Raw genomic sequence first — 25,921 nt, forward strand, 5'->3', positions numbered from 1 at the left:
CCAATTTCACTACAACTGTCTCTTAGAAGTCTTTTCACCAGAGGTTCAGTAAAACTGTCATTGCTATGCACTACAACAGTGTTATGCTCTCAAATTAAAGATGTAATAGAAAATAAAGGGTGTCTGCATGGGATGGATGTGTCTGTGTGAAGATTTCAAAAGACAGAGGCATTTACCCTGTCATTCTGAAGATCCTGTAACATTTTGGTCTTCTCACCCAGCTGCTGCTCCTTCTTTGATGCATCCTGCTCTAGCGCAGACTTTGCTTTCTTCAGTTCCTGAATCTGCTGATTATTGCCAGCAATTCGATTTCTGCTGGAAAGTAATTCTTCTTGAGCGAGAGCAAGTTTTTCTTCTGTGGACTAATTACAAAGAGAGTTCTGCAAATTATCTGTCAGTATAAGAGCTTCAGATACTAAACAGCCACTTAAACATTTTCCAGGTGGAAAAATTACTACTTAGAGTGCAAGATTTAGCTTCAAACGTTGACAAAGCATGATTACGGAAACTTCTGGTTTACAAGTTTACCCTAAGTAAAAAGAAATTATCCCAGCATCATTTCCAGGAGCAATATCTTGCTATACATATTCCAGCTTGCGCCCTTCCACAGAGAAAAGGTGAAAACATGCAGAAGGACAGAGAACAAAAGGTGACTGATAAAAAGAGAGTGAACTTGAATTTGCTCACTCAAATTTATCTTAATATCTAGGCAAATCAACTATTCTATAACTCTAGACAGCTGTTACTTAAGAAGCAGTGAAGCTACAGGGTGAAAATTTCAAAAGTAATTCACTACTATTTTTTACCAATGACTTAATAAAGTGTTAGGACAATTGTAAAATTTTTTAAAATCCTGAAATAAAATATACAAGGTAAAAATGCTAATGTCAGGAAAAAAGGCTTCACGGTTTCAGCTGTATCAGCATTTTAAACATGAAATTTAAACTTCCATTCAAAATCTACAGATTATATCTTCATTTGCCTTCAACTTTCTCCACTACCTAGAAAAAGAACTCAGATTTATCTCTCTGAAACAGGTCACAAAATCCCAAAACTTGCACCCAAAGCCAAAGCTCATTCTATTTGTTCACAGCAAAGTCAAGCTTTGGGGTTCTTCTTGAGTTAGTATTATGGTGTTTATTTTTTTAAACCTTCTATCTTAGGTAAGGACTAGCTCTACTAGAAAAACTAGTAGAGCTTTTCTTCCCATAGAACCAATGAAAAAAAAAACCAAAACAACAGACAAACTCATCCTCCACTCCTCCAAAATACTGGTATTTTGTGGAAATTTTTGATGCTAAGATACAGAATGTGAGCTGAAGAGACTTATTGTTAGTAACAAGTTTAATGTTTTCAGTGCAGCAGTAAGGATTTAAATTCTTTCAAGACAAACACAATTCTTTTTGAAGCTGTTACTTAAATCTTGTTCAAACCTTTTGTTGAAGGTTAGTGATTTTAAAAGGAACTATAAGCACAACTTTGAATTCATTCAATTATGCATATGCTTTAGCTACTCCCACGTTGATTTAAAAACTAATGATTTCTGATGCCTTATGACCCTCCCTTGTAACATCTAAAGTATTTCGCCTGTACAATTCAGACTTAGTTTGAAACAGCAATGATGGAACACTGCTGATTCAACAGCATTTTCAACAACACCCCTGGCTCTTAAAAAGCTCACACTGGCTTTTAAAATTAATTTGCAGACAAGTTATTCTCTTTCTGAACTATTACAGTTCACTACTTAACATTTTGCAAGGTCTTGACTCATAATTTTTTGTAAGCAAAATATGAGGTGCTTTTGCAGTTTCAAGGTTTCAGCAGGATGGGTCTTTCAGAAAGCAAAATTACCCCTCTTTCCTCCACTGTGGGCAGTGGAATACCATATTTTCCTAACATTGAGAAAGCATAGGAAGTCTAGCATCATCATATAACATCTTCACAGGAAAACCCAACAGTTTCTGCAGTTTTAGAAAGAAACATAATAAAGCTACAGCTTTTATTCAAATTTCCAGCAGAAGAAATGTGGTTACATTCAATCTGCTAGCACCAGATGATGAAATTGGATGAAGTGGGTAGTGACACTCAAACTGAAAGCCTCACACAGGGGGTATTTCTCTCTCAACCCACCCCTGCAAAGTGTCTACAGTGTACAGGTTATCTCATTATGTCTATACCTAGGCTGAGATAAGGAACAGGTACAGAACAAAAGAGGTCAATCAGTGCTTGTTTTTGTAAATAAATAAAAATGCTAGATTGACTGGTATAGAGTTTAAATAAATGAAAATATAAGGAAATTCTGATTCACTATAACTTGGGCTGTAACAGTGCAAATTATAGTGGCAACATCAGAACTTGTTCTAGTGGGGTGGAAGGACCCAGAGTCCACCTATATGAAGTGTACAAATCAGCATTTGAGTCTGCATGCTCCCTGATCCCAGTTCACAAGGACAGACATTAAATTATCCACAGATGCTAACCTGATCTCTCTTCACTTCCTAAGAAGAAGAGTTTGACTGTATGCAACTTAGGCTCCTGACTTACAGAACTGAGGTTTGGCAGCATGAATCTTGTTCCAGAATGTTCACTAAATATATACTGACAGCAGTGCCAGTACTGGAGACAAAGACACATTCTTTTGAGGACATGGAAGAAACCAGGTCTGACTACAAAAAGGACAAATGCCAAGACTCAAGGATACTTGGCAAAGCTCAGGAGATCAGATTCACAGAAAGTATCCTTGTACTGACTCAAAATCAAGGCAAAAATAACAGTTACCACATTTTAATTAACTTTTCTATATAAAAAATGCCTTTTTCATAAAAAAATATTTTGTGTGACTATATACACATATATATTTGTATAAATATGTGTATCTATATAAAACTTTATTTAGTGATATTCTTTTTTAATTATAGGTGTCCTTTTTTATCGAAAACTATATCTTTTACTAGCACTCAAATCCTACCCAATTTCTTTTTCCAGTCACAAAGACAAAAAATGTTTGTGTAGTTACTGTTAAGAGAGAGTACAGAGACAGTACATTTTTAAACCAAAGTAAATCTGCAGCAAATAGTATCCATAAAACATACATATGTAATATGTATACCTACATTCCCACTACTGATTTTGTTACAACACTTCTCCTGTTCCCTCTGAAGGACTTAAGAACTTCACAGTTTGCATCTGGCTAGAGCTACGTAGCTCAGACATTCTGTTATTGAACCAGAAGCTCGGGCTCAGCCGTGCTGACGGCACTCCAGAGAGCAGCCACCCGCTCTGCAGCTCTTTCTCATGCAAAGGTGTTACCTCCAAGTGCAAAACTTCCCCGAAGCGTTTGCTCCCTTTTCAATCTCACCTCCGTCTCCCAGCCGGAGATGAGCCATCGATCCCAGCAGTGATATTCCCAACAGATGCCAGCAGATGGTGCTCTGTGTACAGCTCAATTCCTGCCATGCCCTCCTAGGAACCAGGAACCAGACCACCCTACTCCTGTCACACACATGCTTTCCATCTTTTCATAATCCATACTCACGCCTGGAACCTTGGCCTCGCCAACAGCATGGTGCTATGCCACGTGAGAATATTTAAGTTTTCCCTTTTAGTATTTTTAACTAAAGAAAACGTAGCATTGCTAGGATCTCACGATATGGCCTGGTCGCGTCTGTTCTGGACAATGCTGGGCTTCAGACTGTACTGACTCAATACAGCTGTGCAGGGAGTCTGTAGCTCTGCTAAAAATCCTGCACTGAAAGACTCACAAGTTGACTCTACATAGAGACAAGTTTTAAAAACTTCTACTACTGCCCACTAAGAAGATTAAAACCAATCTAAGCCCAGCCCACCCATCAGCTTTGATTCCAAACTTTAATCAAAATGCATAGCTCTGGCTCAAATGAGCTATTTTTATGAAGTAACCTGACAAAGGCAAAACATCATGCAGACAACTGGTTTTGAATAGTACTATGAAATTCTACCATAAAGTTCTTCTGACTTAAGTAGCATTTTGATATTCAGCAATGAAGACGAGCACCATCACACTGAGGCTGTCTGAATGTGCTTTTTCCTTTGTGGTCCTCTAAGGCAAGTCATCACTGCTTCTTTAGCTTAATATTGCAGTGAGGCAGCACAGCCATAACTAAAGATCAATTCCCCACCTTTTCCTTCTTCTGTATTTTCCAGAAAAAAAAGTGGTGGCAATCAGACATCACTAATCCTCATTAACACATGGCTTTTAAAACACTTTTAAAATCAAGCAAACAGCCTCCAAGCTGGTACAGCACTTCAGTACTTAGGACCCAAATCTCTAGGCTCCACAAAGACTTACATAATACATCAAGTTACCTGACTGCTCATCTTAAACATCATTTCCCCATTGCCATCACCTTATTTTACCTTTTTGCAAAGATGTTCTCTCTCTTTCTTGCTACCATCCCCATGAGGTTTAAAAGCATGTGGGATGCTTACTGTCCTATCTTATACTTGCCAGAATTAGAGGTTACCAAGCTGCTAAAATAATACTTATTCAGAGTTATTTTTGCATCACTATTTTGCAATATTTTAATGAAAACTACACAAAAAAACCCAAACAACCAAGCAAAAAACCCACTAAAAAACCCTAGTTACTGATCACATCCAATGCTTCTACGGGTCACTGCATTACCAAATGCTGATTTAAATGCATTGTAGGAAATAAACTCACAGACATACATATGCTATAGTAACAAAGCAAAAGGAAGAGTATGTTAAAACCATCATTGCTTGTTAATCATGCTGAAGTTCTTCACAATTTAACATCGCAATTGAAATATGCTGCTCTGAAAATAAAGCTTCTATAACCTTCAGGGAAATGTGGCAGGTAATATAATACTACAGTAAGATTATTAGACTTACTACAGTAAGTCTAAGAAAACTGCAATGGCCTATATGTAAAGGAGCTATTTCTCTTTTTCTTAAAATAACCCAAGGCTGGAGTTCGGCTAGGGCTCCACAGCTCACATGGGTGGAACAGCCACAAGACCTTAAAGGGTTTCAGTGGTGGGGCTGAAAGGCTCACCTTTGGGGGAAAGGGAACGATAAAATCAAAGCAGGCGACAATGAAATCTAAGCAGTCACCACAAGCTCCCTTTATACATAACAAAGCAAACAGAAGCTGATATCTAAAGCAGATCAGATGATCTGTTGTCTCAAAGCATCTATTTCTCTCCATAAACTTCAGAAGAGCCTAGGACAACGGTGTTGTTCATGGACAAAGCTGCAGTGGGATTCATCTGGAGTGAAAAGTGCCAAAGCTACGAATCTTGCCAGCAGACAGCCAGTCTCTGCAGCACAGTATGTCCTGGGACTAACTGGAGCTTAATACTGACATGAAGGAGAGGGCCAGGAAAAAACGCCAAAAAACACCTCTGCTGACTGGCTCAACTCTCAGAAATACCTCTTTGAAGGCACTGCACACTAATACAAAATGAGGTAACTTCAGTTTAGGAATAGCAAAAACTTCAAGGACTAAGTTCAGACACTTGTATTCCAGGCAGGTCTCTAAACCTATTGCTTGTATCAGTTTGACATCTCTCAACATCTATAATCAGCCAGGAATATTCTAGTTAAATCATTTAGAAGATAGCAGTTGCTCACATGCTGACAGACCTTGCTGTAATTAGATACACTGTTTAAATTAGTTGAAAGCAACAATATATAACAAGAAAAAGCAACATAAAAAAACAATTCTTAAAGGTATATAAAACTAAATCACCTTGCACAAATGCAAGGATATTTCAGGTATACTAGCAAATACGCTTGGCTTTCAATTAGTTTCAGGATATCCTCTGTCCCAGGGGAAGGGAATGAACAGCACTAAAATCTATATATAGCAGAAGAGATTTTTTTTCACCTATTCAGTTCCTGCATTGTTTCTTGGTCTTCAAAATGGATATAAACAGCTACTAAGTCACATATGACATTAAAATGACTGCAAGTACCTTAAGGTCTTGCCTGGTAGCCAGCAGCTCAGATTCTTTCCCATAAAGATCCAGCTGCAGCTTCTCCATGTTTTCTTTATGTTTATCGTGGGCCTTCTGTAAGTCTGCTAGCTTGCCTTTCTCTGCTTTAAGCTCCTGTGCTGACAAAATAGACTGCTGTTGTAGTTTATTCTCCAGTTCTGCCTGAAACATAAGCATAGGAAGTTTTAGTTAAAGTTACAGACAGTAAAGCCAGCTTAAACGTTTCGATAAACTGCATTTCTACTGCAAGATGAGAATCTTTTTCCTCTTATGAAATAGCAGTTCGGTAATCTGATATTTGTGATTTTACAGTAATATCTCCTACCTAATTAAACAACAAAATTTAATTTGTTGTAAAAGACTAAGTGAAACACATTAAGATCTAACATTAAAAATTAATAATGTTCCAAGTGTGTTGGTTTTGGCTGAGGTAGAGTTAAGTTTCTTCACAGCAGCTAGTATGACACTGTGCTTTGGATTTGTGTTGGTGTTGATAACACAGGGATGTTTTAGCTATTCCTAAGCAGCGCTCACAGAGAGCCAAGGCCTTTTCTGTTTCTCACACCACCCCTCCAGCAAGGAGTCTGGAGGTGCACAAGGATTTGGGAGGGGGCACAGCAGGACAGCTGATCCCACTGACCAAAGGGATATTCCATACCATATGGCATCACAGTCAGCATATGAAGCTGGTGAAAGAAGGAAGGGGAGGGACATTTGGAGTGATGGCATTTGTCTTCTCGAGTCACCGAGCAGCTCTGCGGTGCTTAGTTGATGGTTGGGGTCAAACCACAACACCAAGACCTAATGTTTCCACAGGCTGCCTAAACCACAAATATGACCATGTAGCACAGGGCAGCCAAAGCTGGAGCCACATTTAACAGTGCATGGCATACAGCACAACGTTCCCTAATGTCGTAAGACATTTGAACTCCTTCCATTGTGGTTCATGAGTTTCATACTGTCACCAAGATAAATTCTTTTTGTATAACAGAAGACTTGGTTTAAACTGTCACAGACATTTTAAAACACTCCAGAGTTTGTCTAAAATACTCTCACAAAATTCTACTGCTTTACAAGAAAATGGCAGTTCTCACCTCATAGCCTGCTCCCAGAGCAAAAAAACCACACTCTAGCTAGTTTTATCATTTTATTGAAATTCAATTCTTATGGAATTCATATTTCAGCACTGTTTCTTTTTATTACTGTGTTGATGTTGCTGTTTCTATCTGCAACAGCATCTGAAGACCTCATTTCCACATCCTTACCTTATCATTTCCAACAAGACTACAGCAAACACAGTTTATCAGAAAGATATTGACATAAAACCTTCAGTATTTATCAGAGAAATTTACAATCACTTTCTCATAGGAGTAAGAGAGGATAGTCTTACCTTTTCTAAAAGGGCAGTTTTTAATTCAGCTTGCAGTGTCTCACTATGTTTTTTCTTCTGCTCAAAAGATTCCTTTAACTCTCTCAGCTTTCCCTGGAGGTGTTGCTCACTTTTTTCTTTGTCCTTCAGAAGACCTTGGATTTCCAGTAGTTGTGCTCGTGCTGAATCAAGGTCTATCGACAACTGCTTAGAAATCTATATTCAAAAAATATTAAATAACTGTAGATAATTTTTATTTAAATGACTATTTGTACATGCTGTACACTGAAACAGACCATCCCACAGTGCCACTGCTCCTTAAGAGGTACACAGTTGAACACTGGCAAGAAGATTTTAAGAATTACCATAACACATTAAAATAATCTGTTATTCCCTATTTATTACTCATAGATCAACAGCACTCTTTTTTAACCATTCTAAATTAAGATGAGGCAACTTTTCTCATACCAGCAGTGCTTTGGGTTCTCCTGCTGCCAACTGTGCAGCATATACCAATGTCATCCTCCTGCACTTTACACAGAGCACCATGGTGCTTCTGTTGAACCAGAGATGAGCCAGGGGAATAGGAGCAGTAGTCACAGAGCAATTGCCATCACACCAGCACACACCTAAACCCTCTTTCAGACAGTAAGAGTCCATCACAGTCCACCAAACTATGTCCACTGATCATATCTTTTCTTATTCCTTTAGGGAACAGATGACAGCTTGGGTAAAGATATTCATGAAAGCAGACTTGTCCTTCAGGTTGCCGGCTGGACTACATGATTTTGCAGTCTGAATGCTCATCTTCAAAAAAGAAGTATATTTGGTTCTTATGTAGTCACGAGCAAGTGACTTACACAAGTTTGAAAAAGCAATTCAATTCTTGAAGGATACCTAAAAATGTCCTGTCAACCACACAGAGAACATACTGAATAAGCCTGAGAATAAAACAGATCTAAGGATATGAGATAAAAACTTTTATTGTATGGAACTAAAAACAAAAAATGGTGACACGGTAATATCAAGTAACTGTTTCACTAATGAAAAAACATAAAGAGCTAAAATCCCCCGCTAAGGTATGTGGGGCACAGAAAACTAAGACTATAACCTGTATTTTAAAGCTTTATGTTACCATCTACGAAATTTTTACTATCACCTTATTTCAACTCCCCAGGTAGATTACAATCTGAGAACTGAAGCCTCTTTAGTTCTCATCAGTCCCACCATGTGAAACTGAAAATGCATCTTTGAAACATTTATTATATTGGTTTGTAGATTTTTGAAACTAAGTGGACAGCTTACCCCCTCCTTTTTTTCCAGTGAGTTTTTCAATTCATTCCTCTCTTTAGCTACAGACTCTGTTTGTATCTGGAGCTGGTGTTTTAATTCTTGGCAAGATTTTTCCTAAAAAATATAAGACAAGGAAATATTCCTGTTAGCTTCTAAGACCAAGTACCAAGTGTTTTTGCAGGATCTACAAAGCCTTGAAAAATAATGCTTTCATTTTCAGTGGAAAATCCTTCTCAGCTGCAGACATACTTTCAATTCAAAACTTCTCAAAACCTTAAGTGGCAAATCTAAGCTGAACACAGCTGATCCCCTATACTAACAAAACCAGTCATGTGCCAAAGAGTTTTTCTGATTAGAGATAGTCTTCCTGTTTGAAGCTGTGGTTGGCAGCCCTTCTCCTTCTTATGGAAAGCAGTAGGCTCATCACTCTCCTCAGGATCCAAAATTCCTTCATGTTCTAAAACTCACAAGAAAGTACATTTGCAGGACTTGCATGCAAATACAACTACACGTTAAGCCTGAATACTACACATAAAAAACAGTGGCAAGCCTTTAAGGGACTACAGAATATGAAGCAGAATCTGGACTCCTAACTTCAAGTCTCAACTGGGGAGAAAATCCTTTGAGTTTTTAGGAGAAACAAATATTTAAACAGCAGTAACTAAGAAAAGCAAATAAAGGAACTTATCTTTAAAAGGTGAATGAGTAACAGAAAAAATTTTATTTTTAACTAGGAGCAGATTTTTTTTAGACAAGAATAAAAGCAGCTCTGAACAGGTTCTGGGGAATGGTGACATTTAAGATGAGAAGGGTATGAGATAGACACCCCTACCATGTCTGAGGCAAGGGTGTTGGAACAACTGCATCTATAAAACATGTATTCATGTAGTGCCCATTCATATTACCAACAAGGCAAAAGAAGTATATTTTAAAGCTAGTGAGAGTTCACTTTCTTTATCATAATAGGTTGCCCTAGTGGTCAAGCACTTGTACCACCACTTGTGAGATCTTTCTGAAACTCAAACAGTTCTAGTGCTCTGAAAATACCTTAATCTAGGCATTCAGACGATGTTACTCTCTCTCTGCCTGCAGTATGCAGCTTTCCAGCATGTCCAGACAAGTGCACAGGAAGTTCTATATACAAAGACTTCAAAAAGGAGACTCAGATGGCCTCAGAAAAATAACATCATCTTCAATACAATGGTATTTTAGCAAAGGTTCTGTAATTTTGTGTTGTTATAATACGGCTGATATATTTTTTTTGCAAGGAGGACATTTCCTGTCAAATTGTTTCAGCACTTGCCTCCATTTAGTTTCTTCACTATGTTAAAGGCATGTAGTAGGAAGAAAGGATCCTGTCATGTGCTATGACTGATGTTTACTACAGTAAACATCCAGACAAAAATGTAAGGTAGGAAATGCATATGAACTACCAAAAATAACAATTTTTTTTCTTACAGTAGTTAATTTCCATGCATTGTCATCATATCTACACTGTTTTCAGATAGCAAGCAAAATCATTTTATCAGACTGTAAATATACCAAACTTAATGTCTAATTAAAGAATCTACTAACCATTTCTGCCATAGCTACTTTTCCTTTTTTAATTTCTTTTTCTAAATCCTCCTTTCTTTTTTTGAAGGATTCAGAACATTTGGAGAGCTTATCTTTGGTATCTGTAAGATCCTTTAACAGAGTATCCTTCTCTAATTTCACTTGTTGCAGCTCTGATGTGGCCGCTTGCAGTTTACAGTCTAACTCCTTAAGCTGTTTACTTGTATCTTGATTTGATTTCTCAAGGTTTTGTTTCAGACTGGCCTTCTCCTCCTCCTGCTTTGAAATTTGCTGGTTTGCTTGGTCAAGGGCCTCAGATTGCTTCTGCAAATCCAATTTAGCATTAGACATCCTGTAAATAGAAAGAGAAAAAACATATTTTTAAAATTTCTTCTTCACCTTTTTTTTGTATCATTAAATATCTCTATTACTTAATATATAAACTGTACAACTACTTCAAAGCATATCTTTTTCATCCATGGGCATTATGTCTCTCCAGTGAAGACATGACAGCAACTCTAAAAACTAACTTTCAGATGTATCTTTCTTCCTCAACTATAACGAACAGAAACGACTCCTTTGCTGCTTATGCAGAAATTGTAACTTTCTACTTGAAAAATGTTACAGAGCTATGGATATTTAAAGATGGACCTCACTACATGAAACGGTTCAGGTATCTAGCTGACAACAAGCACAGTGAATAAACTGAAGAACTGTAGTGAATTATAGAGGTAATAGGGCAGATGGAGTGAAAAAACCAGGTGGGGTAAAACTCAGTTCTTGTAGCAGAACAGCACTTATCTATGACTTTATGAAATCACAGGAGAGAAGCAGAAAATTTTCACTCTAGTCCAAACCACTCCAGCTTTATGTCTGTCTTTGAAAAGGACTAGAACAAAGAAATGCATACGCTTCTCTTGCTGATTCAAGTTGTTTACTCAGTTCTGCTGTTCGGAGGTCTAATTCTGTAGATTGCTGTCGCTGTTGCTGTAACTCCTGAAGAGCTTGTTCTTTACTTGCTTTAGCATCAACAATGTCAGCTTCAAGTTTCTGAGAAAAAAAAATCAAAAGTTGGAGTCATCAAAGCACAACCAACAAAATAAGAATAGCAATTAAATGCAGAAGCCATCTATTCTATGAGCAGCATTTACTGTAGAAAGTCTTTACTGTAGAAAGCAGTCACAATTCTCACATATCATCTACCTGTTTCATCACTTTGCTATTTATCTTTCGTTATTTAGTTCTTGCAAATCTCTTGCTCCTCCAGAACTGTTTTGGTAAAACATTCTGAAACCATGTTTAAATTAAAGGTCAAACAAGCATTTTACTGCAAAGTAATAGATAAAAGCTGTAATCTTTAAGGAGGCTATCCAAAACACCTATACAAAAAAAGCTCATACCCAGTGCTCAGTTTTGGGGCCATGTTTTCAGCCACTACTGAGTACTTTCAGCAGTTTCAAATGACTGTTGATTTACATATCATAACTCTGCTGTTCTTCATAGAAAAAGCAAAGACACAGACTACAGCTGTGAAGAAACCCTATGCTCACCCAGAAGAGGTTTTTCTTGTGTTATTTTTCCCAAAAGTTCTTGTTCACTCATGTGGAGTATAAAGAACAGAGGAGCCTTCAGCAAATGGGCACTGCTTAGACTCTTCAACACACTGGCTGTTTTACAGGGACTTCTGCTTCAACACAGTGGCCATAAAACAAAATGGTCAAGTTTCTCCAAAAAAATTCCTGAGGGCTTTTTGCTTTCTATTTCTTTCCTACTTTTTTAAATGCCACACATTCAACTGGAATAATCTCAAAGAATGGTGATGATGCCAAGAATTTACATAGAATGCATTCCTGTTGACAGCATCAAAAACCCTGCTCAGTTTCACACTTCAGCTACCAGAAACCTAATAAAATCATATGCAAGCAAGCTCTGTATTCCTCCCAAGCATTTGTGTCTCTTGGCTACTTGTGAAACTTTAGCAAAAGAATGAAAAATAAAAACACAAATGAAAGTAGGCAGAAAAAAACCCCAGTGTTCAAAAGGAGAAATAGATGCACAAAATAATTTTGCTGATAATGAAATGCATGACAGCTTTATTTTTTAATAGCATTGGATTTGAAATTTCCTATGGGGAAAACAATCTTCATAAGCTAGGAAAAACACACAACTCAGTCTTGAGCATAAAGACTACTAATATCCCTCAGAACAGACAGACAACACGGAAAAACCAGTTCTGCGTTGCTCCCAAGATCCCTGTATCATATGCTTTTATGTGTTGCGAATTTTGACTACCAAGAATTTTTTAAAAATATTGAACAAAGGTCAAAGCCCAAATTTTAGAGCTCTCAAGCATTAGGACTAATCCATATCCTTAACTGAAAATACTAGTGTATCAAAACACCAAACGGTTCTGCAAAAGAAAAACTGATTTCAGAGCTAGAGTGCAAAACTCCAGATCAAGTTAGAGATAAAACAGTAATAAATAAATCTTGCTAAAGAGCCTCTGTAGAATATAATGAAAGGCTTTAGAGATAAATTAAAACAGATAGGTGGTGTTAGGTTGGGATAACCAGTGTGACACATATTCCCTGCTACCACTTGTGAAGTGTGTTAGTTTGAACTTGAAGACTCTAACTCTGGGACATATTCATGTTCCCTCACATAAAAATTTCCAGGTAGCCCAGAGGTTGATAGAAGCACACACATAGAAGGAAATGACAGTATAGTGGCAATGTCCTAGGCCTATCTTAGTGTGATATGCTAGCATGGAAGAAGAGAAGAACAGGATTAAATGGTGAATCAGGAAACATTAGTAAGAAAGAAAACCTAAAATTTTGATATAATATTGATATAATCCTTCCCCATAATTTGAGCACAGTTTTTGTCATATGCTACCAAACAGCAGAGATCAGTTTCTCTAAGTTCAGATACTGTGTTCAATACAAACCTTAAGCTGTCCCTCTAGCTCTTCAGTTTTCTGTTCTAAATAAAGGCATTTTTCTTTGTACTCTTTAAGACTGGCTTCCAGCTGAGTACAGTATTCCTGCTTGTCATTCAGCTTAGCTGTAACCTGATCCAACTGAACGCTGACCTTATTTAACTCCTGAGTAAAATAAAAATACAAGGGTTGTAAGTTTTGAAATAACTTCAGAAAATTACTAACATCATATATGCTTTAAATGATCTAGTGTGTTCAAATTAAAAAGGAAAATAATCTTTTTTATTCTGAGGGGCAGGAAACTGAGAGAGGAAACAAACACATGCACAAATTCCCTTCGTTACACTGAAAAAAATTCTTTTAAAGCTTCAATATTCCTCTCAAACTTTACAGGCTGTGAGCTAAATGTTAATAAAGGTGTTTCTAATTGTAAATGGAAGAGGAACTGTAGGTAATAAAGGTACTAGATCCTAAAATTAGTACAACAGTAACTAGAAAATAACATTACAAAACCTTAGATAAAATTTTTGCTGTCTTTGTTTGTCATGAAATCAAGCACCACAGAAGAGGAAAGCCAATAACATGGAAATGGTCAGTTCTCCACATACCAGAGATGATTTCAAAACATTTTGTTCAACACAAAACAAATAATTTCTGCAAGAGACATGGATACATTCACCTAGTAACCACTATGATGACAGCTACACGCTCTCCAACTAAGCTGATGTATTTAGTTATTAATTAATTATTTAATGGCTGCAAAAGGTTGTCTTCTGTTTACAGCAATTAATTACATTGCCATGCTTAAAAATGATGTTATATTAGCATCTGCTCATATTTCCATGAAGATTCTACAACAACAACAAGATTCTGCAACACTGATTCTAACAATGCAAATATTTGATTCAATAGCTGGTGGAATACTTCACTAGGATTACCACACATTAAAACACGTAATTTTAACAACAGCCTTTTGAGCTTTTGTGTCAGTTGGCAGACAGATAATTATTTCTGAATACCTGCATCTGATTGGGAATTTATCTGAGTCAGCAGCAAGAGTTAAGAGTTTTCAGTTGTATTCAGTGCATTCTACAATCTTCATATCATACACATGAGAATTGAATAATACCTTAGTAATACGTACGGACAGCTTAAGTTCTGAACCCTAATCCTATATCAAGGAGTGGACTCCCAAGTAAATTCTTTGCACTGCAAAATATATCTGGTCTGGATTACAGCAAAAAGAACTGAATGTATAGCATGTGGTTAAAATATCCTAAATGATCATTTCCAAATGCATATTCACATGTCCAAATACATATTCACATGTTTATTTAGTTTGTAAACAGACTATTCTTAAGTTTTTAAGCAGTTTTTTAGATAACATAGAAACTTTATATGTTGCTTATAACCTGTTGCTTATCTTGCAGTGCATGCTGAGCTGTGTCCAGATGGTTCTGGAGATCCGCTCTTTGAGCAGCTTTTGATGCTTCTGCTGAAAGTAGCAATTCAGTCTTTGCTTTTACCTGAAAGACAAATTGTATTTCACTAAAACACCTTTTTTACCATAGCTTATTGTAATTTTTTTACAGTCATCAGTAAGTTTAATAATAAAATCAGCAGTTTTCATGTGTTAAGTGTTAAGTGTTAAATAAAAGGAAGAAAGATTTTAGAAATTTCGATAAGTATCAGGATTTTAAGTCACAGTGAGTTCTTACTTTGAGCCAAAAAAAACAGACAAAGAAAAAAAAGAACAAAACAAAACACAGCAGTTCCACTTATGTACAATTGTAGGAAAATATTTTTACCACTAACAAGGAACAATGTGATTTACGTACTGTATTCACACCCATGCATACCTTGATAACCTCCAACTACATGCACATTTAAGGCCCCCCAGAAGTTTTAAAAGGAAAAAGAATAAATAACAACTAAAATGTGCTTTCATGTGCATAGTATCTTTTTCTGTTCCTGCCTGCCTGTTAGGGAGCAACCTTTCTCTTTTCAAAACATCAGCAAACAAAATTTAGAAGGTGGGTATCAATGGTGTTGGTGCAGTGTGGCAACATTCAGGGTCACCTGCAATTGTGTTTTACTGTTTTTCTCCCTGATATAAACGCTACATCTCTGAAGACTGTAAGAAAGCTCACATTGCCTTAAAAAGAGTTGCAATGGTCCACAGATAATTCAGTTCTAGCTCTAATGTGAATGTAATGAAAAAACAATTCAGATATTGTACTGAAGCCCATCAAAACATCACAAAGCTTCATCAGAAGTTTCTAGGTCTGTTCAGAAACTGTAGTGTATCAATCCAACAACAACAGTATCTGCTCCAGGTGTACTGATGTAAGAACTTCTGATCAAATCTTATTTATCCTTTAAATAGCTGAACATAATTAGCAGCTTTTAGCTTAAACAGCATTTAGTAGTAGAAGAGTCGATGTTGAGTCCATAACAGGGAGTTTCCTTATTTAGTAAATTAAATTGGCAACAAGGTGGTCCACAATTTTTGTTTTGTTTTTGACAAAAGACATCAGCAAAGGAAATTTTAGGCAACCCCAAGATCTCAGTGACTTGACAGATTTTTCACTTTGGTGCACAGAATCCAGGACTGGTAAGAGCAGGGTTTTGAACAGCCAAATGTTACAAATACAAGTGATGCTTGAGGAAAGATTTTTCAACGCAATTATGAAATTTTATGATTCCACTTTCATTTTCCTTCAATTTTATCTACCTTATTCTACTTCATTTATCTCTTAGTAGAAAAATGCAATTTTTCCCAAATGGCTTTGTACATTCTCTGGAGAGAATACAGATATCGCAACCAGGATTTTACATCACCAGAAAATAGAGAGTTCCATTACCTGCACATCAAGTTGTGACACTTTCTCTCTACTTTCATTTAGCTGACTGGTTAGTTCACTGATGTTTGTTTCCAGGGAAAGCACACGATCTTGAGCAGCTCTTAGGTGTGCCTTTTGTTCCTGCACTTGTTCATGCAAATTCTCTTGGGCTTGTTTATGACTTTCCGATTGATTCTTCAGCTTCTCTGTCAGCTGAGTTACCTGCAGTGAAAACAAATGTGAGAAGGCTGGAACAGTATGTCCAAAGTAAAAAATTAATTTTACTGCATCTTATTATGGCTCTGGAGACTCAATGCTATCACATTTCTTTTCCTGAACTATTACAGTAAAGCTATATTAGAGTTTAAATAGGTTACCAGCTGAAATTAGAAGCAAAAGGGAATTGTCAATTTGGCCTTACTGCAACAAAAACAAGACACTAAGGAGACAATAGATGCAGGCTAAACTGAATTTTGGTGTTGAACACAGGAATTAAACCTCTTCTTAAAATAAGTGAAACAAATGTATATGTATATATATATCCAAAAACTTCTGTATATGCATAGCATATTACTAGCATATGTACACAGTAAACATCTAGGAATTCCTTTCCCTATGTTGATAGCAAGGAAGTCACCAAAACACAAGTCCTGTGAAATTTACAGTAAGATCTTTAAAGTAAGTATTAAAGAAACAGAACAGTATAGAAAAGATTAGTGTCATATCTGATGACATAGGGAAAAAAAAGGAAACAAGACTCAATAATGAGAATGAAAGAAAAGAAACAGATCTTGAAGTTCTTACCTGTATTTGCAATGCATGGTTTTTCTCTTGTAGCTGGTTAAGAACTGCAGTTTCTCCTTCACCAGCTTGAATTTTTGCATATAAGTCCTCTCTTTCCTTTTCTAGCAGAGAGATGTTTTCCTTGCTTTTTTGAAGCAAAGCCTCAAGATTTTGAATTTTTTGGTCCTTATCTCCAATTTGTCGTAGTACTTGCTCCAGATCATTCTAGAAAATCACGTAATAACCTCCTTAATTATAAGGATCTTAAAAGTTAGTTCTAATGCATAAAATGTTGGTTAAATTTATTAAACATTTTCTGTATGTTCTGTTCTAAATTTATAAGTTAAATAATTGAAACTAGCATAATTCATGCAAATCACTTTTACAGAGAAAAAGTATTTAGAATAATGAAATCCTGAAATACACTTTCACATGAGGATACATAATTATGTTACCTGGGCTTCTCGTAGTTTTGCTGTTGTATTTTGCTGAAGTGTCTGCTGTTCCTGGTGCTGTTGTTTTGCCTTATCTAATTGATGTTGCAATTCTGTGGAATTTGCCGCTTTTTCCTTTAGCTGAAAAAAAACCAAAACCAAATACCAAACAAACCAGACTAATGAGTGGAAAAAGCACCATTCAGTATGCCAGTATTACTTAACGTTCATTCTAATTCTAGAAGATTTTAGTGTAAACATGGATATTTGAAAATTTGTATAAAAGTAATCTGTAATGCTAGTTAATCAAAATCTAATCAAAGTGCTCATTACTATTAATAGGTGAGATTCTGTATCACAAGCGAGAACTATAAAACAACTATCAGATGTAATTTAGCTCCCATAAAATCTAAAACATAAGAAATTTTTAGTATGTTTTTTCCAATAGTTGTTAAGACGTAACGTGACTGATAATATAGATACCTGTAAAACAACATTATTATTACTATTATTGACAGTTTTAGTAGCAACTTCAGTTTAGCAGTCTCTCCACTTCTACACTAGTCAAGGCTTTGCAAATTAGCAACAAAAAAGTTATAAAGCTTTGAAAACATACCATTCAGATATTTGGCCAATCCCCATACAGCCAGCAGAAAATCAGCAACATATACAAGATACTCATTAAAACAAATAAAAATTAATAAAACAAGTATTTTCTGCCCATCCACTCCACACAGATTATTAACTATCAGTGACCTGCAGTGCCATGTTCAGTTTTTTTCATGTAGGGCTTTATCACACAAAAATATGTACACACAGTGCTACCCATAGGGGCTTAGGTGCACCTAAGTATTTTTTTCACAACATCCATAGACAAAGCTCAGGAGTGCAAAGTGCACAGCTTTTGTTCTTTTGTTAAGCACCACGAACACAAATGCATCTGATGAGCATTTAGCCTTACAAAAATCTGTAAAGACAAGCGGCATTTAAGCATATTTTGATAATTTTACCACAAGACTTTGACAGATTTAGTCAAATGAAATTCCCACAAGGACAAACTTTATAAACTGCAACATCACCACAACTGTGTGTACAGACATACTACCGGAACCAGAACAAACTATAGAATCTGCATAAAAACCCCTACCTGCTCTTCAGCACGAGAAAGTTTTAATTGTAGATCAGCCACCTGCTGCTCTTTGTCCATCATTTTCTCACTGGACAGCTGCCTCTGCTCCTTGAGCCGCCCATGCGCTTCTCCTAACTGGCGCTCTGTTTCCAGAAGTTTACTGTGCAACTGCAAAAAAGAGTCATTCACTTTTCCAATCATTCTTTAGACAACACTGATGTATTTTAGACTCATTTTGTGCAATTTTTACCAAAGTTTTCATAACCTAGAGTAAAACAAGAGCTCCTGAAGTCATGTATGAACTTCATACACCTCAGATACACAAATGTTAAGAAACAGCATCAGCTGCACAAGTATGAACAAATACTAAGAGAAGCAGGTTGGAAGGACCCAGAAACATCCTCATTTATCTACAGAAGCCCTTCAAAAGGAGTTACAGAGACTTAACAGAAACACAAAGAGGGCCATCCTTCAAAGGCATAAGGACTGTCATGTAAAATAGTGATGCTTAGAGACATCTCAGCTTATCCAGCTCACACCCTCACTCTTGTAGATTTAGTGGCTGAAGCACCGTGCCTTTACTTGCTCCACTGCCTCCCACAATATACTGTTCTGCTAGAACAGTAAGAGTCTAATTTTTAGCTTGACCTGGCTACATCAATGGCATTCATTCTCTGCAGAGAAGAGATACACAAACCCTCAGTGTAGGGTATATAGCAACTGATGGCTTACAGTACAGTAAATTCCAGCAGCAAAAAGTAGAGGGATGTGCTCTTCCAGCTGAACATAAACCTGTCTTGTGATTTTTTCAGTCATCAAAAAGCAGTACTGCACCATCTTCAAAGTGCAAGGATGACCTTTTACAATTCACTGTTCTAAAAAGCTCTCTTCATAAAATCAGTTTATTCTACTTTAAACTGCCACTATAGGTCCTCAGTTACCTCCTGCCTATTTCTACACGAACACATTCATGGACACACAAATGACCTTTTAACTCAATTCAAAACCAGAGAATGGATCAGACCTTGCAGCACAGCAAGAACTTTCCACAGGTATCAGTATGAACGAAGCTTGCTTCCCCTATGAATTTAGGTCTAAGCCCCTCAAACCATTCACCTTCTCCAGGTCCTCCTTTCAATATCCCTACATCTTCCTCATGCTTTCCTCAAATCCCTCGTAATAACGAAGCAAAAGGCAGCCCAATTTTACTGATCACTGCAAGCAACCACTTTCTGACCAGCTGACTGCCTAAAAGAGCAGAAAAAGGAACAGTGGTTGTGGTACCATTGTATCTTCCACCCACGCATTAAGGGGGGTGAAGCATGAACATAAGCCTCTCTCCTGCTGCCCGTTTCCACAAGAATTTAACACTGAAGGACCTAATGCTCTAAGTCCTTTGGGTCATCTGTCAAAATTTGGCTCAAGTTATCAAATAATGCAAAAGTTAAAGGGTATGGAGACAGGGAAATAAATGTGTCCATGACTTATTTTCTTAGAAAATTAAGCTAAATTATTTATCTGCCCACAACCACAAAAATTGTGAGTGAAAAGCTGTTTGACATGTGGGCAAGATGCTGATTGTTAACTATGACTGCACAGTAAAGAAAGATGTAGGAGAAGAAGGAGGACAGGGTAAGAAAAGGGATCATAATCTCTCCTCCAGTAATCAAGAACATTTGTCTTTTTTTGCAGGAATCGCTAAATTATAAATACTTCCTCCTCACTAAAAATACAAACAAGAGCTGGAGGTAAAAAAAATCTGTTGAAGAAAGGGTGCAACACAATAACTATTGTAACTATTCATGGCTATGTTAATATCAGGAAAAAATACTTGGAAAGGGGGGAATCAGTAAACAATATTTTACACAAGTTACTTTTATTATAGTCATGGTTAAGCATTTTTGAAGAACTTTAAGATTAAGTAAACAGAATCATAAAATCCAGGATTAACCTATGCTACAGAATGCAAAAAATCATGAACAAAATACTTAGACTTTAAAAGATACAATCAATTAGATTCAAATTTTCTCAACAACAGTATTTAATAACAATTAGCATTTCTTCAAGACTGAAGGAGTCCATACTTTCTTGTGTTATCCTCTTCCTATTGTTGTGCTGGAATCAACACTACCACTGAAGTTTCCTTCCATTGTGAAGATCACTTCCTCCATGTCACCCAGATTCTAAAATATACAAACTTAACCAGACATGCACCTGTGCAAACGAATTTTGAGAAGACGACAAGGATTCTCTGAAAATGTGGTTTGACTAAACAACTATACATATACCTTCATAAGCAGAATTCACTGTGTCAATGTAAGCTATTGGACTACATGCATAAAAAGATAATTCTGCTGAAGTACTAAGTGAACAAATATGAGAAATTTAGTCTTTTCATTACAATAGTAATTGAACTCTTCTTTAAAGGAAGAGAGAGGAAGAGATGTTTCTGCTTGGCTTTTATTTTATACCACGTACAAAGGGCTTTTTGTCCTCCACTGTTCTTTCACTATATAATTCTAAAACACATCCTGAGGTCCAGCAGCTTGTTCTTGCTTAAGACTGTCTTCCATCCCAATGGTATCACCAGAGGATGTCTCATGTCTCCATATCCTTTCATAGCAATTCATTCAGCAATGTTTTACTCACCTTCCTCCTCCTTGATTTTGCCACCCCAAAAATTCTTCCTGAAAACGCCCTCTCAGGCTGAAGCCAGATTTCAGCTCAACTTCTTGGCTATGTTTCTTAAGTGTCATACATGTTGCCTAGGCAGACTGAGCCAGTTTTACCAAGTGCAGATTCCTAACAGATAACTAATATGATTATCTCCCCTTGCCCTGACAGAAGACTGATGGGAGAAGGATAGTCACTCTGGGGATGTAATATATACATAAACAAAGTTTTGCTAAGTCACAGATATCTTCTTCCAAGATAAACTATACACACAGAGCTTGCAACTTAATATATTTCAACTTGACAAAGGGTTGAAAATTAGTAATATTCTCTTTAAAATAAATAAGCTTTAGGGAGATTAAAATGAAGTACGTCATACTAACAAAAATGATATTACTTCTTCCATCTTAGGACTGGACAGGATTTCCCCAGTCTAACACATTACTCCCCAAAAAAGATAAACTAGATTAAACAGAATTCAATTGGCCTCAAGTTTCTCTATGCTCAATGATATATCAAAGTGTTGCTTCTATAAGTCATTGGACCCAGCAGAACAACAGGTTCTGCTTGTGGGGATGTATGCTCTGAGTGCTCTCACAGCTATCAGCAACATAAAGAGAAGTTGTTTGTGGAGACACACTAAGGAAGCATTATCAAGACTTCACATTACCCTAGCTTTTCACACTATATTCACTACTCAATCTTAAAGCAAATCAAGCACTGTTCAGTTCCAATCAGTCTAGTAAAAAAAAGACTCACTTTTCTCAAACTTCCTATAGAGTAGTAAATTACCACTAGAAATGAAACTGTTACTGTACCTGAATTTTATTTTCTCATAATCTTAATTCATTATTGCTTCAGTTACCCTTCTCAACCAGAATAACTAACCTTGCTGCCTTCTTAGAATTTGTCTGTTATCATATTTGTCATGCAAACTCAGTATCCTGGGTTGCCCTCCCTGTCATTTGACAATACTTCCTTTATTTCAGGGAATGCATCAACCAAAAAAGACAAGCGGAAAAGCTGTAGTATGAAAGAAGAGTTCATTTAACACTCTAAGACAAGAAGAGTGAACAAAAACCCTGTCTCAGAAGAGCTAAAGCCTTCTTCCATTAATGTAAAAAAAAAAGTCAAATCAAAACATGAGAAATAAGCTACAAAGTTTATGCTCATTCAACCTTAAAATCTTTAAAATCAAAATCATATAGTTTTAAGAAGAGTTCCAGATAGAACAGAATTAGTAAGATATTTCCCTTTCAGGGGAATTATACTACAGATAGACAAAAATGACATTAGCCTTCCCAGACAAAAAAGTGCTGAAAGGTGATTATAACTGTGGATCTTGTTCAGTTTGACTATGACACAGGGGCTACAACTATCCTCTCATTTTCCTCCTGAGAAGAATCTGGACCTCCTAAAAAGATTCAGACACAATATCAAACAAATACCAAAGAATTTCTGCACTCTTATCACAGCCTCTTCTTTTTGCCTGTTCTTTTCTTTACTTCTCTAAAGGGAAGAGGCAATTGTATTTCATTTTCTGCAACGTTAGAAAGAACATTTTATATTTATTAAAATACCAGCTAGCTTTATATTTATTCAAATACAAGTAGTGGTTAATTACTCTCCTTAAAATAAGGAAATGCAAATGCGTGTGCTTAAGAAAAATGTATGTAGTTTAAAAAAACCCCAATGGGATGGCTTAAGGAATCATTCGAATAGGATGGTCTAGGAGGCTTAGGGAACATTACCTGACTGAGCTCACTTTGGAGTTGCAGGCCATGCTGCTCTTTTTCCTCCCTCTGCTGCTGGAGCTGTTTACATTCTGCCTTGAGATGCTGGTACTTTGTCTCTACTTCGGACAACTCTTCTTTAAGTTTTTGGCTTGCTTCCCCCTTCTCATCTAGCTCTGCCTGTAATCTCTGTACCGAGGCTTCGGATGCAGACAGCTTTGCCTGAAGCTGTTGGCAGTCAAGGTCCTTCTGGTGAAAACTTGCCTGCACGTTCTTCTTACTCACAGATACTTCATTGTGTTTCTCTTCTAGCTGGGTGTAGTCCTGTTCTTTCTTCAGCAGCTTCTCAGTCAGACTCTGTGAAGAGAAGAGTGTTACACAGCAAGTCAAGTACAATTCTGCTTGCAGCTATTCAATGCACTATTCAAATTTCTTTTTAAGTATTGATGCTGAACAGTGAAGAACTTGCTCAAAAACATTATTAAATAAAATATTGACCTCTATCTTGTATTACACAAGTTATTTCTGGAGTCCACACAGCACACAGTTTCAACTGGAAATAGTGTTTTTCATACTCTCACATAAATTCACTTCCTCTAACTGAGAACACCACTCAAACTATTTCTGTATCCTGAAGACTAATTTGCTTTCCCTGAATGTTCAAATTAAGGTTATTACAACTGGATTTTCTTGGGTAAAAGCTGAAATAGTACACACAACTTTTTTAAAGGCTGGTGTTCTTCTTGCAGTTTCAGTGTCTACTATATTCTCCAGTTCTCCTTCAATTAAAATACAGAAAAATAAAGAACAATTCTAGCATGTCAGCCTGAAAAAAATGCAAACACTGAGGTCAGTCTTATATATCAATACTTTGAACAGTTCTCCAGCTTTGGAATAACACTGTTCCAAAGATAAAACAGCTAGTGCTGCAATTCTAGCTATGCTGGGCATCTTAAAAGCACACTTCTGCACAGTATACAGACACAAACTCTGTTTTGCCAGAAAAAAAAAAACGTGCAAAATATTTAAGTAAGTGAAACAGTTTTGTTCCTTACATATTTCAAGAAATTGTAATGATATTGGTTGTTATAAATCATACACAGACACTTCTATTTTACAATCAAGATAAAATAATTTATTTTAAAAAAGTTAGAAAATAAGCCATCTTGCAAGAGACAACTCCAGCAAACTATGTAAGAAGAAATATAATTACTGCCCTATGGTCATAAAAGAAAAACAAACAAACAAACAAGCAAAAACCCAAAACAAAACAAACAAAAATCAAAACAAACAAAAAACAAACAAACAAAAAAACCACCATCACGACTTTCTAAAGCATACAACTTAGAAAAAAATTCTGGCTCAAGAATAAACTCTGGCTATTGAATTCTAGCCCTGAAGAAGCTTATTTTGAAATTTTCTTGAAAAATAAGACTTGTTGCAAGGTAAGCAATTTTTATATATGCATACCTAAAAATGCAGGAATAGAGCACAAAAAAATCATACAGATTTCATCCATCTTTACCCTCCTGAAGACAGTGGCAAGGCTTCCACTGCTTTTAAAATATATTTCACACTCAGAACATAAAATAAAGCTGCAATTCCCTTTTTTATTAAAGAGAAATGACCAGGCAGGATTATTAACATTTGTAGTGAGTAGTGTTCCTGAAATACCAACACATCACAGAACCTTCTTCATCACAGCTGGGTAAATTAGAGCTAAGGTAAGCACACACAAGCCACCTCTCTTCCCTGAGCATCGATTTCCACAGAAAAGAAACAGGGAATGACAGTATATTACAGCACTCAACAAAGAATCCTGAGCCTTCAAAGCTCACAAGATACAAGGGAAACACCACACTGATCCCTTCTTTTATAAATGGTCCTTAGAAAATTACACATAATACATGTTAGTAGTGAGAGTGGCCAGGCATCACAAACTCCATGACCACTGACCGGATTTCAAAATAGTTGCATCAACAGGTTAGAAACTATGTAAACTGTGCATTTTCCCCTGTAAATTCGCATCACAATCATTCCAAAAAGAAAAAAACCAAACCAAAACCAAAAATCACCAAACCAAAAAAGCAACCATGCAATGGGTTTAGAATTACAGCAAGTCTTATACTTCAGGCATTATGCTGGTTTTACACATTAGGTCTCTTCCGGGCTACAGGCCCTTACTGGCCTCTACAAGGCAAGCCAAGCTCCATAATTACAGTGCTTTAAAAATGAAGAAAAGGGAGTTCCTGGTGTCAGAGAACTGCTCTTATATACTTGTCACCTGTTCTTCTCAGTATAGCTCCTGAAAATATAAGAAAAAGCTTGCTTGCTTGAGGTTGTACATGAGCTCGATAAACTCTGCACCAACACACAGAAATATCTTCCCACACTGCAATTGGATTATAAATGGATGTATATATCAAATATATTATATTCTATCTATTGTACATACATTCTATCCTGAATTAATGGTTCCTCCTTCCTCCCTGACAGTTTCTTCAAGGATGTCAAACTGTTCAAAGCAGAAGCAATTTCTGTTATGGGAAGCTAATATTACCTTTTCCAATTCTAGGTACAACTCCTCCAGGGCAAGATTCCTTAGCTAGCACATCATTCTTATGGATACCATCTTTCAAAAAACTGCATAAAGAGATAGCTGTAAACTGCTTTAAGTCACTGAATCTGAAAAGAGGAGAAGTAGCTCACTAACACTTCTCTTTCTATTCCTGAAGTGGTGTTTTTCATTAACCTGACATAGCAGAGGACTCTTTCTTAAAGGGTGATTCTCTTATGCATCAATCTGTTTCACTCCACAATGCCAATGAAATAGCAATATACTCAGGAAAGGGCTTTATACTGTATAGCAATAATTCTGCCAAAAGCTTGATTCATTGTTGCTGGTCTGTGGAAAATTACAGCATGACAATTCTCCTCAGCTCAGTTCCACCCCTGATTTAGTGAGCCAAACAAAGAGTCATCCTACTAAAGGCAGTTTCATTCACGAAATTTTAATTGCATCTTCTTATATTCTTTGCAAACATTGCTTTAATATTAGATTACATTAAATACAGTCTGTTTGTCCCTGTCCTTTCCTGTTTTCCAAGACCGAAAAGGTTGCTGGTAAATACATGTATGTAATGTGTTCATACATAATGTTACACATCCATGCA

The 25,921-nt window shown here is 36.6% G+C and overlaps 1 protein-coding gene across 2 annotated transcripts in view; it reads right to left on the bottom strand.

Moving 5' to 3' along the window:
* EEA1 (early endosome antigen 1) overlaps nt 1–25,921 on the bottom strand; it is a 73,760-nt gene that overhangs the window by 12,717 nt on the left and 35,122 nt on the right. For both annotated transcript variants that reach the window (XM_017804424.1, XM_017804422.1), the window contains 13 exons: nt 22,767–23,105; nt 18,361–18,510; nt 17,235–17,354; nt 16,801–17,004; nt 16,018–16,218; nt 14,566–14,679; nt 13,163–13,318; nt 11,126–11,265; nt 10,237–10,567; nt 8,674–8,775; nt 7,390–7,584; nt 5,979–6,161; nt 177–362 (listed from right to left, as the gene is read on the bottom strand). In XM_017804424.1, the coding sequence (XP_017659913.1) occupies nt 177–362; nt 5,979–6,161; nt 7,390–7,584; nt 8,674–8,775; nt 10,237–10,567; nt 11,126–11,265; nt 13,163–13,318; nt 14,566–14,679; nt 16,018–16,218; nt 16,801–17,004; nt 17,235–17,354; nt 18,361–18,510; nt 22,767–23,105 (2,421 nt within the window). The remainder of the gene's footprint in view (nt 1–176; nt 363–5,978; nt 6,162–7,389; nt 7,585–8,673; nt 8,776–10,236; nt 10,568–11,125; nt 11,266–13,162; nt 13,319–14,565; nt 14,680–16,017; nt 16,219–16,800; nt 17,005–17,234; nt 17,355–18,360; nt 18,511–22,766; nt 23,106–25,921) is intronic.

This window comes from Lepidothrix coronata, unplaced genomic scaffold (assembly GCF_001604755.1).
Source record: "Lepidothrix coronata isolate B3197 unplaced genomic scaffold, Lepidothrix_coronata-1.0 Scaffold9, whole genome shotgun sequence".
Taxonomy (NCBI): Eukaryota; Metazoa; Chordata; class Aves; order Passeriformes; family Pipridae; genus Lepidothrix; species Lepidothrix coronata.